This window comes from Notolabrus celidotus, chromosome 4 (genome assembly GCF_009762535.1).
Source record: "Notolabrus celidotus isolate fNotCel1 chromosome 4, fNotCel1.pri, whole genome shotgun sequence".
In the NCBI taxonomy this organism is placed as follows: domain Eukaryota; kingdom Metazoa; phylum Chordata; class Actinopteri; order Labriformes; family Labridae; genus Notolabrus; species Notolabrus celidotus.
Window position 1 is genome coordinate 20,491,600 of NC_048275.1, and position 17,335 is coordinate 20,508,934.

A 17,335-nucleotide genomic window follows, 5' to 3' on the forward strand; every position below is an offset into this window, starting at 1 on the left:
AAAGTCTTGGTTTTTTTGTTTGTTTTTTAAACAACACATCCACCCAAACTCTCTACCAGTACAAATTGTGTTCCACTTTCTGTATATCATCTCACATCCTTCCTGTTCCTGCCATATTTGCTTCAACCACAAGAGGTCCCAACCTACATCACCCATAAAACTTGCACAGTATGTTGGGTGAACGCAGTCAAGTCTCATCAGTAATGTGCCCAGAACTGTTGCAATGCACTAACAAGGGACACACAGGCCAAGGCTGCAAGGGATAAACAGAAGAAAAGTTTCAAATTCTTGCAAGAGTCATTTGAAAAAGTTTAATGGAGAAGAAAAATTACAAAATAATCCAGAAACAGAATATGTATTAATGAGGAACAGTGAATCAATTATGGTTACATTTGAAATATTAAGAAATTATCACTGAGACTGCAGCTCAGAAGTGACTGCAGATCTTTTAATAATTGTGATGTTGGTGGTTCGATCCCCAGCTTCTGATTGTTAAGCATCGTAACTTGATGCCATCTGTGTGTTTGAACAGATGAATAAAAGTCAAGTTGCAGAGAACTTTGAAGAAAAGAGCTTAAAATATCCATAAATTACTTTTAAGAACACTGAACCTGCTGCACAATACAACACTTATTCCATCTGTTTTAAAGCATAGGTCTACTTACCAATAACTGTACAATAAATGACTATTCAATAGTCTACCGTACAACAAAATAAGTTTACATGTAGCTATTTGTTTTGTTATTTTAATGTCTTTCTCTGTTTTTTTCTGAACACTGTCTTTTAAACATGGTGTAAGTGTTTCCAGCACTGGCTTAGAGAGGGTTGATTTAGGACCACTGCCTTTCCTTCACCATTTCAATGGAGAGCTCAATTTGCCTCTTCACTGGCCTGGGGTGTGGACATATCTGAGCTCTGTAGGAGTCAGGAGTAGTATTGGACTCTGACCACAGCACGTCTGGCTCCATGTCTGAGTTTAGATCACTTTCAGTGACCTCCCTCTCCTGTGTCCAGGTTGGAGACTTGGGCTGGTGGCTTGTTGTCCTGGTGCCTGCTCTGTGTCTGGTACCATACACCGAACTGGGCATAGGCCGAGCCTTGAACGCCTGTCGCTCCCCTTTAGGTTTGTGCTTTCCCAGCTCTGCCACAATCTTCGCCTCCCTCTTCCTCCTCTCTCTCTCTAGGAAATGGAAAGGCTGTTGTGAAGCAGCATTAGAGATCTTGTTTTTGCTGTTACTGTTGTCACTTCTGGACCAGTTGGTTCGCTGACTGGAGCTGCGACTGGTAATTTCATAGAGAGGCAGATATATGTGTGCTGGTGCAGGTGATGCCCTGAATTGTTTCTGGCATTCTCGGAGCTCTTCCAACTCTTGTCTCAGCAGCGAATTCTCCAGCTCTATCTCTGAACGTGTTCGCACCCGGTGCCTCTTCCTCTCCTCCTCTCGCAGCATCATCTGAAAGGGTTTGGGCACAGTAACCTTAGAGTTTGGCCTGACCCTGACCCCACTTTGACGGGACACTTTTCCTTGAGAATTAGGAAAGGAGGACTTGGGCTGGAATCGAAACTGCTTCTGGGTATTCATTTCTTCAGGGCTCAGCAGGATATCCCTGGAGGAAAATAGAAAAGAGGGATTTTCGCTAATACAGCGTGGATAACTTCAATTATTATTAACAAAGGAGGCAAGACACAAGACAGCTTCAAGAAAGTCTCTCTCTGCTTCATTACACAGGCTTTCACTTCACTTCCAACATTGACGCTTTTTCACTGACATCAACCTCAAGGTGGTTTGTCAAAATAGTGTTAAAGCAGTTGGCTTGATGGGCTTTACTAGAAATTCAACGATCTATTAGCTAATGTTAAACAAGAGCTAATGTTAGTACTCAATAACGTCAAAGCTTACAGTACCATTAACTAGAAATGTTCAAATTCTTATCATATTCTATCACACTATCAAAAGGTTATGTTAGCAGGTAGCTGCTCCTTAGCTTGTTGTGTCACTAGCATGTAATTTGTGCTAATGGCTGTCATGTTGATACAGTCAATAGAGAGATCTATTAAGTTGTCAGACTTCACCAACCTCCCAAAGGTTTGGTCCAGGCTGTAAGTCCTTCTTGGATTGTCCAGCTCTAGTTCCCCTGTGCTGTCCGCTCCGCAGAGTTCTGATTGGTCCGAGCCACTTGATGTCTCGTGGAAGTCCAGCTCCTCCTGGGAATTGATCCTCTGGAGTTTTCTCAAAGGGCCGCTACTACAGAAGTAAATATCAGAGAAGAAGAGACATAAAACTTCCTGGCAAAATAATGCATGATTACACCTTTGTAGTATCTGTACTTGTAATGACACAGAAGCCACCTCTTAAAGGCACTATGAGGAGTTTTTAAGTGGTTGAGAAACAGACTGAAACTGATACTGATGCCTCTTTATGACCCTCTAAAGCAAACAAGACCATCCACAACAACACTGATAGCTTGTCTGTTGTCATTCTTAATGCCTGACAACAGGATGAGGTTATTGTCTGAAGATTCAAATTTTGCATGTACAGGATAAGAGATAAGAGGTATCATGTTGTCCACAAGGGGGCGCCAGAATCTATACAAACCAAAAGTTCCTCACAGCAGCTTTAAGTTTCCCATACCATTTTTTTTTAATTTTAGATCAACTTTGCTTAATTCTGCATGGAAATTACTTCTACGGCTATAATAAAGTTAACATGGGCAAGAGAGTTGATATTAAAGATAATCAAAGAGTATCAGACATCATTAAATATGGTTTTTAGTGTCATCTTCCTTGACCAACTGCTGACCAATATGCTGACCTGTGAATTTTAAAACTCTGTCAAATGTATGCTGCAAAAAGGCCTAAAATGGATGACCTGTTTTAGGAAAGTACCCACACGAAAGAAAACTGTCACAGCAGGAAAATGTTTGGTTAAAATATTTGGTAACATTTGTTTGTAGAATCGACTCTTTTACATCTATTTGCCAACACAACAGTTCCCATGGCTATATATCACTGTGAAGCACATCCTCTGATAATTATACATAATATTTTTCTAAAAATATTATTCTTTTACCTGTGGTTACTGATTTTTTTCTCTAATATTATGCCTTTTCCTTATCTTAATATGAGCTTCATCCAGTTTTTATGCGCATTCATTTTCCTACACATGAAATGAAGTTTAAATCATTTTGCAAACACTCATTTACAATCCAACAAAGCCTCATCACCACATGACGCATAGTTTTAACTTCAATGTCTATCTAACATTCCTGTAGTGGTAAAAGGTTACACTTGATACTGGGGTATGAAAAGCAGACACTGGAGACTGTAGGATTTTATGAACCTGATTGACAGTCTGGCCTCTCTGTTTTCTTCTCTTCCAACGCCCTCATTATCATCCCTCCTGCCCTGGCTGATGTACATCTTCTCCAGCTCAGCCATGTTCCTCAGGTGTGCGCTTTTCAGCTCCTCCAGTCTTCTGTAGTACTCTTGGTTGGAGAAGTTTACGTGCGGTTCCCTCTGAAGGCCATAGATTTCCAGGGACAGAGACCTGCGAACCTTCCTGCACCCTTTAGTCTCCTCGTTACACTCTGAATTCAGATCATAGTGCTGAAAGGAGGAAGTTTGATCCACATTGTTACCCGGCTTTCTTACTTATAACCCAGCTGTGTTAAATACTTTTTGATATTATTAATTCTGAATAGCAAAGGCAACTCTGAGAAAAACCTAATCACACATCTAACACTTATTAAATCAAACCGCGGAAAGGAGCTCCGGCACATTTAGTATACTGCTTATGATTTGACCTCTTTCTGTTGACAATGTGACAAAACAGTTACTTTCTGATAGTATCTGTAAACAACATGAAGGACATTTTTTCACATTACTCTCAATGTATGCAACTAAATGCAATTGAAAAGTCCATAAAAAAATAAGACTTGTTGAAGAATCGTTACTTGTTTTGATTTAAGCTGCAGATGTCATCTGCATTTATCTAAAGTACGTACACACAATTTCAAAATGTTTAAATGTAAAGCCTCACCTCACTGCCACAGTCCTCATCCCTAACAAAGAAGTGCTCTCTTTCCCCACCATACAGAGCCATCAATTCCTTGTTTTCCAGAGAGGGTGATCGATACATCGCTGCAATCTTCCTTCTTATTTTTCTCCAACAAAAGACTCTTGAAGCCTAATGTAGAGCCGTGTCTCGCAGTGTGCACACTGACCTGGTGAACAGATAGCAGGACATCAGAAAAGATTAGCAACCGCTTTACTGACACACTGACACACACACACACTGACACACACACACACACACACACACACACACACACACACACTGAGGGTTTATCTTCTTATGATAAGGCGGAGTCTTGGTTTTACTGTCTTCATGTAAGTTGTTGGACAGATGGCCCATATGGTCTAGTAGCTTTTCACAGAGAACAACATTCAAAGTCAAGGAGGTGTTCGTGTGGATGCTTCCAATCTGATTTACAGATTAACTTTCTTGATTAAGGGCCTATATACAGCATCCTGCACCTGTTGCAGTTTGTAAATGGGCAGCATCAGCGAAGATGAAGAAGTGAAAAGGCACCTTAGGGCTGATTTTCAGTACAACACTTCAAGAATACCAATGGAATGACGCTGCTAATTGATTTCTTACTGCGATTCACTGCTTTATGAAATGCCTGGCTTAAGTAAACTGCATTTCTATGAATACAACTTTACAGTTGTTTTTAGATTGGTTGTTTTAAGCAACAGAAAAATTAACCTAAAAGTGTCCCTTTGATTGTACTTTATTCTACCCAAATATTTTACAATAATTAAATAATTAGTCATCTTGCAAGTAATTAGTCATCTTGCAAATAATTAGTCATCTTGCAAGTAATTAGTCATCTTGCAAATAATTAGTCATCTTGCTGTATATGAATAAATAAGTGCACTGTTGACCTCTCTGCTGCAGTGACATACATGGAGAGCTCCCACTACTCTGCCTCCAAACACTCTGGCACTGTTGAGTGTAGCCTGACCTTCGTTCAGCTGCAGGATTTGGGGGGGATTTGACTGTTGGTGACATACCAAAGCCAACTGTGCTAATCTGTTTACTTAAGTTTCTCATCACTGTCACTGCAAGTCTTCAGGTCTCAAAGTCCTCAGTGCATGCTACAGCACCTTTCTCCATCTGTCTCCTGTCTCCTTTTATTTCATCTCCCATCCACTTGTATTAGAGCCTGAGACAAAGAGGTCTGAAGAGAAGAACAACAACAAAATCACCAGAGGAGTAACAATGAGAAAAAAGGAACAACATACTGGAAAAGGAAGAACCAAGGCAAGTGGAGCATGAAAAACAGATAATACAAAGTCTAAGAAAAAAACACAAGAATGAATAAGAGGAAACACACACTGAAAAGGGAGACTTAATATTGCAGAGTAAAATGTCAGAGCATGGATTAAGGAGCTTATTCCCATCTTTTGCTTGCTGATGCCATTTAATTGGTAGAAATATCTATATATGTCTCCTCATATCTCAGCATGATCATGAGCTAATGTTCCACCATAATTCAAATTGTCGGATTGTAAGAATTTCAAAGGGGTGAAGGTATTAAATATTTGAGAAGCAAACTGTTAATATAACAATTGGAGGTGACTGTATCGTTTTATTTGACCATTGTAGACAAAGATATCACAGTACAAGGGGGCACAATTTGCATACAAATAATTGTATTATTCATAATCATTCATAATAATTATTCATTATTTAAATACTGTAATCATGATGAAGTTCAAGTTTAAGTTCAAGGTTTCTTTATTATCCCTGGGGGGCAATTTGTCTTTCAGTCAGCGGTGAAATAAACAAAACAGTACAAGTCACACCAACATCAAAACATTAAAAACGGTAACAACAGTAACAACATGGAAACAACAATTATGCGGCATCGTTAAGCAGGCTAGCTGGTATCGGTACAAAAGAGTTTCGTTTCCTATTTGTCCTGCTTTTTGGGCATTGCAAATCTGCGGCCTCAGGGAAGCCGGCGAAATTCTAGAAAAAGAGGATGGCACGGGTCAGCCACGATAAACCAGGCCTTGCTGAAGGTCCTGGCTCGGTGAAGGCTTGATATGTCAGGCAAGCCTTGTCAAGTCAATCCTGTGAGTCTAAAGTACTTTGGCTACCTTAGTTTAATCAAGTTTGCTTATATATTATTCTTTTCTTTATTTGTTATGTGAATGATATCTCAACAATTTGTTCAGATTTGTTTATTTTTTATTTCCAAAAGACATTGTGAGGCAGCATATAATGAAAACATGTTGCCATCTCCATTTCCCTTCTGCATTCAGAACTTAAAAACCACTATTTTACTTTTTTATAGAATTTACCACAAAGAAGGTGGAAAAAAAACCCTCTTTATTTAGTGCCTAATTATTATTAAAAATGAGGCCAGTAGCAGGAATAATAATATCTGATATGGTAAGTTATCCTGGCAGCAGAACTAACACTATCTAACTGTGTTCTTGATCTTTACTGAGAAAGGTAGTTTGTGCAATACAACGTTTGTCCACATGGTGGAGTTATTGTACTGTTTCTGACATGACAATCGTTCTGCTATTTTACTTAGTGAAACATAAACCTCCCTTTACATTCAAATGTAATTTTCAGGTAATATTAACTTACCTGGCTCAAACATCATGATCATGTGCATATGTATAATAGAAGGAAGTTGTTGGTTTTTAAATGAGTGCTGTTATATTCAACAATCACAGACAGTATTTGACTGTAACATAAACTTTGGGTATTAAAAAGTTGTTGTTCAGTGGTTTGACAGTCATCTAATTTGAGATTGATTTTTTTTCTCTCTGCTGCCTCTAATGTTGTCGTTTCTGGAATTTTGGTATTTGTGTTAATGCTCTTATTTCCTGGAACACCTTCCTCTCAAAGTTCAACAAAGTTTCCCCCCCACTTCCTTCCAGGTACAGACTCTCCTTTGTGTTTGTGTGTGTTACTGTGTGTATGTGTACAAGAAAGAGAGAGAGAATTTAAGAAATCCAAACTCAAATGTCCATGTATTTGTGTTCTGTAGATAAAATGGCACCTGTTGAGGATGGTACAATAGACTTAACAGAAAGGAGCTTCTTAGAAGTCTTTTACTTTGTTGCTGTATTTATTAATTTGCAATGTGTACCTGTCCTTTCCTTCCCACTGAGACAGACCCTTGAGTCTAAACAGTAAATATCACAGATTTATGGAACTGTGAGATATTAAATGTTTCTGTATATCGTGGGTATGTGTGTGCAGTTTTCCACTGGTCTTCTCAGTGTGTTGGCGTGGGATGAATAGTGGCAGTGTTCAGTCAGAGTGGGGCTGAGTAAACAGTCATCACAAGCTTGGCCGTCGTCCGCCTCACAGAGCGGTGCGGCTGCACAAAGCCACAGTTCAGCACTGCTTTTTGTGGGACAAACATGGTGTACTAAACCACAAAATAACGGAGAGGTCCTTTATTTAATTGTCGAACACCTTTGATATCATGCAACACTTCATGGATCGTTTAAAGTCAATTCTTTCCTCATCTGGTAGAATATTAGAAGAAATGAACACAACCCTCCACAGTCCATCAGCCTATGTTCAATGAGTTAAAGACATCGAAGTACTAAGTGACTTATATCTTCATGTGTGTTATAACATCAAAGTCATTATCAGCCCATGAGCCTTTTTCAAGGCAAACTTAATCTAGTGACAGCCTGTGGGTCAGGTCTGATCCTTTAACAACCTTAACCAGGCCTTTTAATCATTTAGGAAAACATTTTAAAATATATGTCAAATAATATTAATATTTAATAATGTTTACACCTTTAACCCAGGCTGTTTAAGAAAACAGGATTTAAGAGAGCCGACACAAAACAAACCACTTCTTAACTTTGTTTTTATACACTTTCTTTTCCATTCACTCATTTCTGTTTGGAATATGCTTTAAATAAAGTTTTCGACTAAGTGCATATTTGATGTGTGTACAGATACAGATCAAGATGATATAGAAAAGCTTCTTCAAACTTGACCTATAACTCATCTGGACTTCACTCATATGTCACTCTGATGTCACTCTGATGTCTGTCGCTGACTAGAAAGGCACACCAACATAATATTCCCAGAAAATATATAATAACATAATACAACTTGTGCTGATATTCAGTCATTTCAAGGGGCATGTTATCGAATCGCTCTATGATCTAGATTTAAGTGTTCTGTGGTTCCAAAAATACAACCTGGTCTTTGTATTCTTCAGATATTCAGCTTTTTTATTTCAGGTGAAAATGTAATGCATGAGACACCATTCAAAAAGCAGTTTGAAAAGTGATATAAAATAAAAGTCTGTTTAAGTATGAGCTCTCTCCTTGCTCGATTATTAGAGTTACTGTTAATAGTCCCCCCGTTACGTTTATTTTATGTTATCAGGTAAAAATAAGACCAATTACACGAGTCTCCTCGCCCACCTTGGTTGTTGTTTTTATTCCTCAGAAAAGGTGGAGAGAAAAGTGAACTTTACGTTATGTCTTTGGTGGATATTGTACTCTTCTATTGTTGTAATTTTTAGGATTTTTTATTATTCAACTTTATATAAACCTAGAACTTCTGAAAAAACATTTAACAGCAAGATCCTTACAGTCACGTAAGTTATGTTACAAAGAAATGGCACAACCACATACTTTCCTGTAAGAGGCCCATGTTTCAGAGGAAATGACCCCACACACACGCAAACCCCATGCAACTCAACGTCACCTCACCAACTCACAGCACAAAAACCACAAAGTACTTACAATCACACTCAAACATAGGTGCACACATTTCCTTATGAAGCACGTGGGCACACACATACAGCCCTTCACAGGAACAAACAGTGGAGTGGAGTGGCTCTCTCCTCTGCTGACCGCCCACTTCACAGCAGGTTCTCACAACCTGTACATTTTAAAGAGAAGATACTCCACCCTCTCATCAACAAGCCCCACTCATTAAAGTCCTCAAACCACTTCTGTTGCACACGCACACACACACACACACACGCACACACACACACACACACACACACACACACACACACACACACACACACACACACACACACACAAACACACACACACACACACACTGGCTTTTGAATAGGAGGCTGATTGCAGCTTAAATATGAGACAGAAAAACATGGCTGCCCGCCCTAAGGACAGACGTAATGGGGTGAAACGATGGGCAAATGTAAATGAAAACTCTGTACTCTATTTGCGTGTTTTGAAGCTTGATGAATCATTCAGTGAGGAAATTCAGGCAGGGTAGAAAATTTTACTCTTTTAGATGTTCAAGACTGCCTTACTAAAGTACACTATAACAAAATAAAGCTAGTATTCTATAAAAATCACATAAACAGATTTATAAACAATTAACAATTAACATATTTTGGTTAATTCTATATAACTTCATGTTATTTCACATTTTCTTACACCCATCTTCCATCTGTTACTTTTTTTTCACTGGACCACCTAAATTACACCATGTATACAGTTTCGCACCCACCATAGTCTTCACCATGACATGTTTCTGTAATGCATGTCCAGTAAAATGCAGATCTTAGCAGGTTAGCATGTTGACCCTGCTCACATGGTTTTGGTCTACACCTGTTCTAAATATATAAATAAATAGATACAATGACACAAATGTGCTTTAAATGTGCACCATAAGGTGTGAACTTAAAAGTGTGCACTCTAAAGTGTGCACTCCAAGGTGTGCGCTCTGAGGTGTGCACTTAAAAGTATGCACTTAAAAGAGTCCACTTCAAAGTGTGCACTTGTGTTTGCCATAAAGTGTGCACTATAAAGTGTGCGCTTAAAAGTGTTCACTCTGAAGTGTGCACTCCAAGGTGTGCACTTATAAGTGTTTGCCATAAAGTGTGCACATAAAAGTGCAAACTTAGAAGTGAGGGTGTGACTTTAGAATGTGTGCTTAAAAGTTAAAAAGTAATCTAAAAGTATCCAATAAGAACACAATCATTGACATGCTCATGTGACTAATTGTTAGTGTTATTTAAGTCCATTAGAGTGATGAGATCATATGAGATCATAACAGTGTGTTTGTGGAACATGAAACAGAGTCATAGACTACTAATAGTTTTAAGGTGTTTGGAAGTAACTGATAACATCACACATCCATTTTCTGGTCTTATTTTTATCTGTCTTGGTAAACACATTCCAGGGATTCTTCTTGGGATGAAGCGTTTGCAGTTTATGGTTTATCTACTTATCTCTGCTTCCGTGGCTTTTTTTCCCCCCACATTTCCCAGAATGCATGGCAAAAGCCCTCAGAGAGCAAATATAACTGCTAGAAACTTTAGCTGGTGGTATAACATAAGAGAGTAATTATTAATACTAAAGCCTTATCACAGACACACACAATTATTTTTACTTTAATGGTGGAAAGACGCACATACTAGCATGTATCTTTACCGTGGTTATTTCAGTCTACCAGTAAATCATTTTGTTTCTCTTTCTTATTCACTACATTTCTTGAGGGATAATACTGAGGGCCAGGAAACAGGTTTCTGCCATTTTTACGCCTTCAACTCCCAAGACACACATCACCCTTATTGTTTAAGTTTCTCTTTGTCACTGTGAAAGCTTGAGAGAAAGTGCTTTGTGTTTACTTTGTGACTGAAGGAGAATGGCAGGATGTATTCTTCCTCTGCAGAAGGTCAGGCAGGTTTTTCTACAGGTTTACAAACACAGAAGCACTTTGCTTTTCAGAGCATGTACAAAACAAATCTGTAACACTTTGTCTATCTGTAACAAAACATATCAGAAGCTTTTGGTGACTGCGTTACTTTTTAAGACCCAAAGTATTATTGCCAGATCACTACTTCCTGATTTACTTATTGAATGTCAGGGAAAGCTAAAGCAAGCATAACATGCTTACTCTATTGCTAATATTTGGCCTCTTAGCTTCTGTAAACAATGCAAGTATACAGAGTACTGGACTAAACGTGACAGCTTTAGCCAATGATATGCACTTAGAGTCAGAATCAGCTGGCTATGAATTTCTGTTGTTCAAGATAAAGTAAAAATTTAACCAAATAAAACATAATTTTAATTTCCTGTTTGTGGTTAAGGTGATCCTTTACCCAACATTTTAAGTTTTACACCAAAAAATGTGAAATATAAAGCTCATACGTTCACTAGAAAATGAAAGTAGATAGCAGGGTTTGCAGTTTGTTACTATGTGAAAGTCTTGGACTCAGCATGAAGCGGTTTCTGTATTTTAAGTTAGTGGTTGTGCTGGCTTTTATATCTTGCTGTATTACTTTTTTTAAACATGCATGTTTAAAAGAGGCAACGTTTGTACATGTTCACAAACTACAGGAGGAGAAACAGGGTGACAGAATAATGTGAATTTAGAGTTCTTATTAAGAGGCACAATATTTACAGTATGTGTTCAGTGAGTGACTAAGATCTTTGATTCTAAACTCTGACATTTCAGATAAAGGGAACAAACTTTGTTTCATATCTTTCAATAATGTTTGTAAAATGTATCGTCCACTGAGGTCTTAAACTGTCACTATAAATCTGTAATCAACCACACAGACTTTTGCAGCAAGTTCTGCCATATGAATACATATAGACAGAGGTCACATTTTTTATTAGTTCATAAATTGAAGTCAAATGGAACAAAGCAGCAGATCTTTTTTTTGCTTCAGATGGTATTTAAACAAGCAATCTATACAGTCAGGCTTCATAAAGTGCCCATCTGGCAAACTATAAATTAGTCAAAAGAAACCATAAAAACTGTACAAAAAAATAAAACTTAACTTGATTAGAAAATTCCTCTGAAAAATCCTTTGACAGAGAAAAAATGGCAGAAAACCTCACAAAAAGCAAGACAGTAGAGATATGCAAAACATGTCATATGAATGGAATAGTCCAGAAAAGCACATTTTTAATTCATACGTCATGATAACATACTGAAAAATGTTTGCATATAATATAGATGTAAGGACATAAAGACTTTTTTTTTCTTGGAGGAAGTTGAGCAACTTTCTGGTGTCGCCAAAATCAGTGCAATGGCCTGAGCCACGTGATCTCTGACTAACCAAATCTGGGAAAGAGGATACAATATTACTGACATTTAGTGTATTGTTCCTCATTTTATAGCAGCTATGATCAATAATGGATCAAAAATGGTCTCACATACTCCTGCTCTCTTTCAGATCCCTGTTTAGTTTTGTTGGCTCTGAAATGTAAAACATTTTCTTACTTGCATTGCTGCAACAGCAATGTGTTTTTGTTGGAGTAGGCAGCTATCACTCATTAAGATCTAAAAAAAACACAAGCATGAACTACATCCCAGTACCTAACCACTTAAAGGTTGACAAAAAGCAAGATAATATCAATTGTTGCTTTATAGTAGCTATGTCTAGTTGAGAGCAAGCAGAAACCTCTGGTGTGGACAAATTAAGCTAACCAAGAAGTGTCCACTAGAGGTTAGCTACAAAAGCCGAGCAGATGACTTTAACACCTGTGTCAAAATGCCCAATTTTATCAACAAAGATGTTTATAGCCTGCAGAAAGTGGTTTTGGTCTGTATGTTTGTGTGTGAGTGAAGACAGAGAGAGCCGCTCTCCTTCCATTGTGGTCAGCCTCTCCAGGGAAGACGGAAGTGTATGATTCCTTTTTCCCTTTTAAAGGCATCACTGTAGCTCATCCCAGCAAGTGGGGGTCAGATATAAATGAATCAGGCAGGAGCAGTCTATCATCCCATGCTTTCTCCCCTCCATATTTACTAAGAATGTTTGCTCTGTGCTGCTTTTGTTTATATATCTTTCAATTCTCAACTATCCTTGAATGACCTCTCTTATGCAAAATCGCCAGACGGCAGCAGAAGTTCAGGAGTTTACTATTCCAGGCATACCCAAGCCCTAAACTAGACCATGTGAAAGTTATGAATGTTATTTATAGTAACTTTTTTTTTCCTGAAAGGAGCTATAACAGGAGTCATTCATAGAAATCTATCATCATCTGACAATGATGATATATGGCAGTTTGATTTCTGCCTGATTTTGCTCTCCACAGAATTTTATTTTCAAACACACACTAGAGTCTGCTGATACATAATTGGTCAATCCTACTTTGCCAACAACAGAAACTCAAACAAATCTGAACCCATGAGTACAGATTCTACATTTGTTGACAAGTTTACATGCAACTCAGCAGTGAGCAGAAAAGGCTGTATACCCCAAGTTAATGCCATAACTTATTCATAAGTATGACTGGATGTGTATGTTCTGTTTCAGGTATCCTAAATGTGCAGAGTTTGTTAATAGAATATTTGTTTCTAATATTCTTTGAGAAAATACTATTGTCCCTTGATATTATATGTGATGTTTTTTGAGCTCTGACGTTATCCACTGTATCTCCTCCTGTGATGTCCCTCCATAGATACACACTCTGTTCAGACACACCCATACACTGTTGATAATAATAGTTTGAGAGAGTTTGTCTTTGGTTTTACTGCACAGGAAGTGGTCCATTACGGGTGGTGCTTTGATTTGAAACTGTTTATGCACTAATGTTTGGAATGTGTGTTTCTGCTGTGTATCTGCATGGAGGATGCTAACGTTTCCTGTGTGTGTGCTTACACGTGAACTCAGTGTGTGTACTGTATTTCCCCTGCAGTTCTGTTGTGTTTGTGGCTCTTGACAAAGGGACCTTGATGCTGTTCCAGCGGTGTTTCACGCTGGGGTCCAGTTGAGCTGCTCCTCTCATCTCTTCTCCTAATCTTTAAAACACAATCTGACCGCTCTGTTCCTGCTCCGATCAGACCGCCTGGCTCCATACTGCGTGTTGCTGGCAGAGACACAAAGTCTGGACACAACTGGAGGATTATTAATCTCTTACATAGACCTACTGACTGTGTCTGTGGTGCTTGGCTTGTGTCATCTTGCTGTCTACAGAAGAAGAGAATATACAGAAGAAGAATATTGTGAGATGTATCGGACAAGCTGTGCTGTTGTTGCTCTGACTTTTGTCTACTTGCTTTTAAATGTATTTCTCCTCATCATGTTGGCCCAACTCTGGCTCTGACAGAGGAAGGGGGAATGGAGGTATGTGTGCCCACACACAACTTAGTGGCATTTATACCTTCTGTTTTCACTTTCTACTTTAACAACTATCATTTAAGTAGATACATTCCTGTGTATCAATTTGACTTTAAAAATATATACACACATAAATCTTCATCTCTCAATTAAATAAGGAATAAAATAATTTGTCCAAAGCCACATTAAAGGTACCAACAAAAAAAAAACTGCTACACTTAAGTACAAAGAAAGCTACTGCCAGGCTTTAAAGGTGACATATTATGCAAAATTGACTTTTTAATGGTTCTCTACCTGAAATATGTTTCCCTGGCATGTCTACAAATCCCCCGACAATGAAAAAAATTAATTCTGCCCCTGTTTTGATTTCTCCACCTTTCTGTAAATGTGTGCTGAAACGAGCCAATCCAATTTTCGTGAATTTCATACGTCACAACGTGTTCCGGTCTGTAACGGAAGTCGGAGCTCGGAGCTTGTTCAGCCCTCAATTCTGCCTCCGTTTTTCATTACCTGCACACACGTGTGCTATCAAGGAGCTTTGGAGGGAAGCATGCTAGTTGTAGGCTGTCTTAATAAACACAAAGGTCGGTTTTACTCCCCACGTCTGCAGATTTGAAGATCCAGTTGATTAAATTTAATTTTTCATGGATAAGTGCTAGCGCTAGTTAGCATAGCCACATAGCCACATAGCTACATGTTCGTAGCCGTGTACCAAGACACACATCGACATCGACCAATCGTTCAGAAAGGTCCTGCTGCAGGCGCCTCTCCGTCAGGATCAGATTCTGGATCAAATTCAGAGGGTTGAAGTAACGCAGGTCTGTGAGCAGCCATGTCTATGCAGCCAACATGTAAACATTAGATCAGTGCTGGAGAGCCGAGGCCACATCCACTTCCTGAGGGTGCGTGGTCAGAGCGCTCATTCTCAATTAAAGGCACAGACACAGAAAACAGCCTGTTCTGAGCAGGGCTGAAAAAGAGGGGTTTACAAGCATACCAAAATCTGATTTCAAAGTGTTTTTTTGAGCAATAAACTTTAAAGACATGTTTTGGGGACCTCTTAGACCAATATATTTTGATGAAAAAGAGCATAATATGTCACCTTTAACACATCCGAAATAGTCTATTTTAAGTCCAACCTCTGACATTGCAACTAAGCAAACAGATTTCAAAGAAGGTCAATGCCACCCCTCTGGAAATGCTGGTCCCATCAAAGGGCCATTTTAATCCTGAAAACTGTCTGAAAAGTATATCAATATTTTCAGGTGAAGGCACAACTTGACTCAGTTGGGTTGCCTTATCACAACCATAAACTGCATATTAAGCCAAAAGAATTGGAGCCCCCCCTACGGACTGTCTCCAGCAAAGGTCAAATATATCCATCACACCACTCAGAGAACGAAACCACAAAAAAAGTCAGCAGGTAAAAAGCACATCTCAACTTCAAATTTCATTCTGAGAGAAAACAAAACCTAAAGAGGTTTTTCCCTCCTGTTCTCTTGCTGTGGTGAGTCATGAGTAGACTGCTGGCAATTAAGGACACTATACTTTATCTTTCTGGAGCTTTTTTTCTCTCTCAGGCAAAGGGTTGGGTCCCTATCATTTAACAGTACAGAGGACATCAAAGGGGAAATAATTTCAGTACGAAGCAGCATTTAAGGGTAATTAGTCAGTTCCACAAACCTGTCACAGATGTTGTGACGTCTGTGTGAACAGTTTTAACCAGAAAAGTGTTTTCATTTTCCCTTCACTGGTTTTACAACAGCATTTTTATCACCACAGCAGATCACTTTCACGGAAAATATGTATTGCTCTTACAACATAAAGTGAGGTTATTGCAGAAAAAGAAAATGAGCAACCACAACCCGTACAATCGTTTTAACTGGGGAAATTTTAAAAGAAGATTTCAGGTCTCTGTAGTCTATTGAAAGTAAAAAATCATGCAGCGTCTGTGCAGCTGTGTTGCTGTGTCTAGTGCCATCTATTTTCAGTATGTGGAGTGTGTGATCTTGCTAGCTACCAGTATTGGAGTTGCTGATTCAATGGTAACTTTTGTGACATTTGTGAAGCCCAACACACAACCAATTTGCCTAGACTCATGCCACCCATCTGTGCCGATCATTTCTCCTAAATTATGGAGTCTTTTCTATGAAACTAGCACTCCAGAAAGTTTATTTATCATTAGTACACCACTGTTTTACAATTTTACAGTAATTTGTGTCGTCTATGTCAGCCGAGGGTGAATGGATTACAGTCAGGGGCAGGTAGCATCTCACCAGCAGTATACATTAGCATTTGAGTGTGTTCTACTACACAGCATTATGGAAGGTGATTTAGAAGCTCCTCTCTTGCATTACCCATGTTCCCTCACAGTCAGCATTTTTCCGAAAAGCATGCAATGCATTTCTGCACCGTAATGCTCCGGGTGGTTTCACATTTCTGATTCCTTGTTGGTTAGATAAAGTTGCAAAGGTCACAAAAAGGTAGAGTGAACCAGGTGATGACTACATGTGGCTTTCCCCCCTTCTTTTTAAACAAAATTCCAACCTGCTTCTCTTGGTTTTCTCTGCTCGTTTTAAATAACACATTCCTGTCTGGTAACCCAACCTCTGCTCCCTTACTGTTTTTTCTATTGCTCTTTCCATCAGAGTCTCTGCCTGGCATCTCATTCCTATAAACCGTTTGGTATCATGATTTCTGTTTTCCGTTTCCCTTGGTTTACATGACCCATTTGGAGCTTTAAGATTTATGCCTGGGATAAGCCTGAGCAGAATAAGAGAAGACATTTTTAAATATATAGTATATATTTTGACTCATGACTGCCTGTATCTGTTTCACTTTAAAAATTCTATTTGTTGCCCGAAAATACCAGGAAATATACAGTACTCGAGGCTGCAATGGATGATTCTATATGTCCCAAAAGCACAGAGACAGTAGGCAGGTTATGAGGCTGCTGCAGATTATGGCAATATCCAAGAAGTGGATAAACTCCTAGTTTATGTCCTAGTTTGACTTTTCTATTCTAGCAGTTTGTCCAGCAACAGATTAACCCCCTTTGTAAAAAAAAATTCTAAATGTACAACCACACCTGTGTATGTCTTTCACCCCCAAAATGGGCCACTGTTTGCATTGTTACTTGACTTCTGCGGTTTGACTTCAGGGAGAAAATATCACTAACAAAAATAACATGAGCAGTTTGCACTAACAACTCTTGTTC

The 17,335-nt window shown here is 38.7% G+C and overlaps 1 protein-coding gene across 1 annotated transcript in view; it reads right to left on the bottom strand.

Annotated features, from left to right (window-relative positions):
* Positions 1–298: 298 nt before the first annotated feature.
* The window catches only part of LOC117811149 (protein FAM161A-like), a 35,197-nt gene continuing 18,160 nt past the window's right edge, over positions 299–17,335 (bottom strand). Inside the window, exons 3-6 of the mRNA XM_034681239.1 lie at positions 4,041–4,224; positions 3,342–3,607; positions 2,079–2,246; positions 299–1,608 (exon numbers count right to left, since the gene is read on the bottom strand). Of these exons, the coding sequence (XP_034537130.1) occupies positions 831–1,608; positions 2,079–2,246; positions 3,342–3,607; positions 4,041–4,139 (1,311 nt within the window). The 5' untranslated portion in view covers positions 4,140–4,224 and the 3' untranslated portion in view covers positions 299–830. The remainder of the gene's footprint in view (positions 1,609–2,078; positions 2,247–3,341; positions 3,608–4,040; positions 4,225–17,335) is intronic.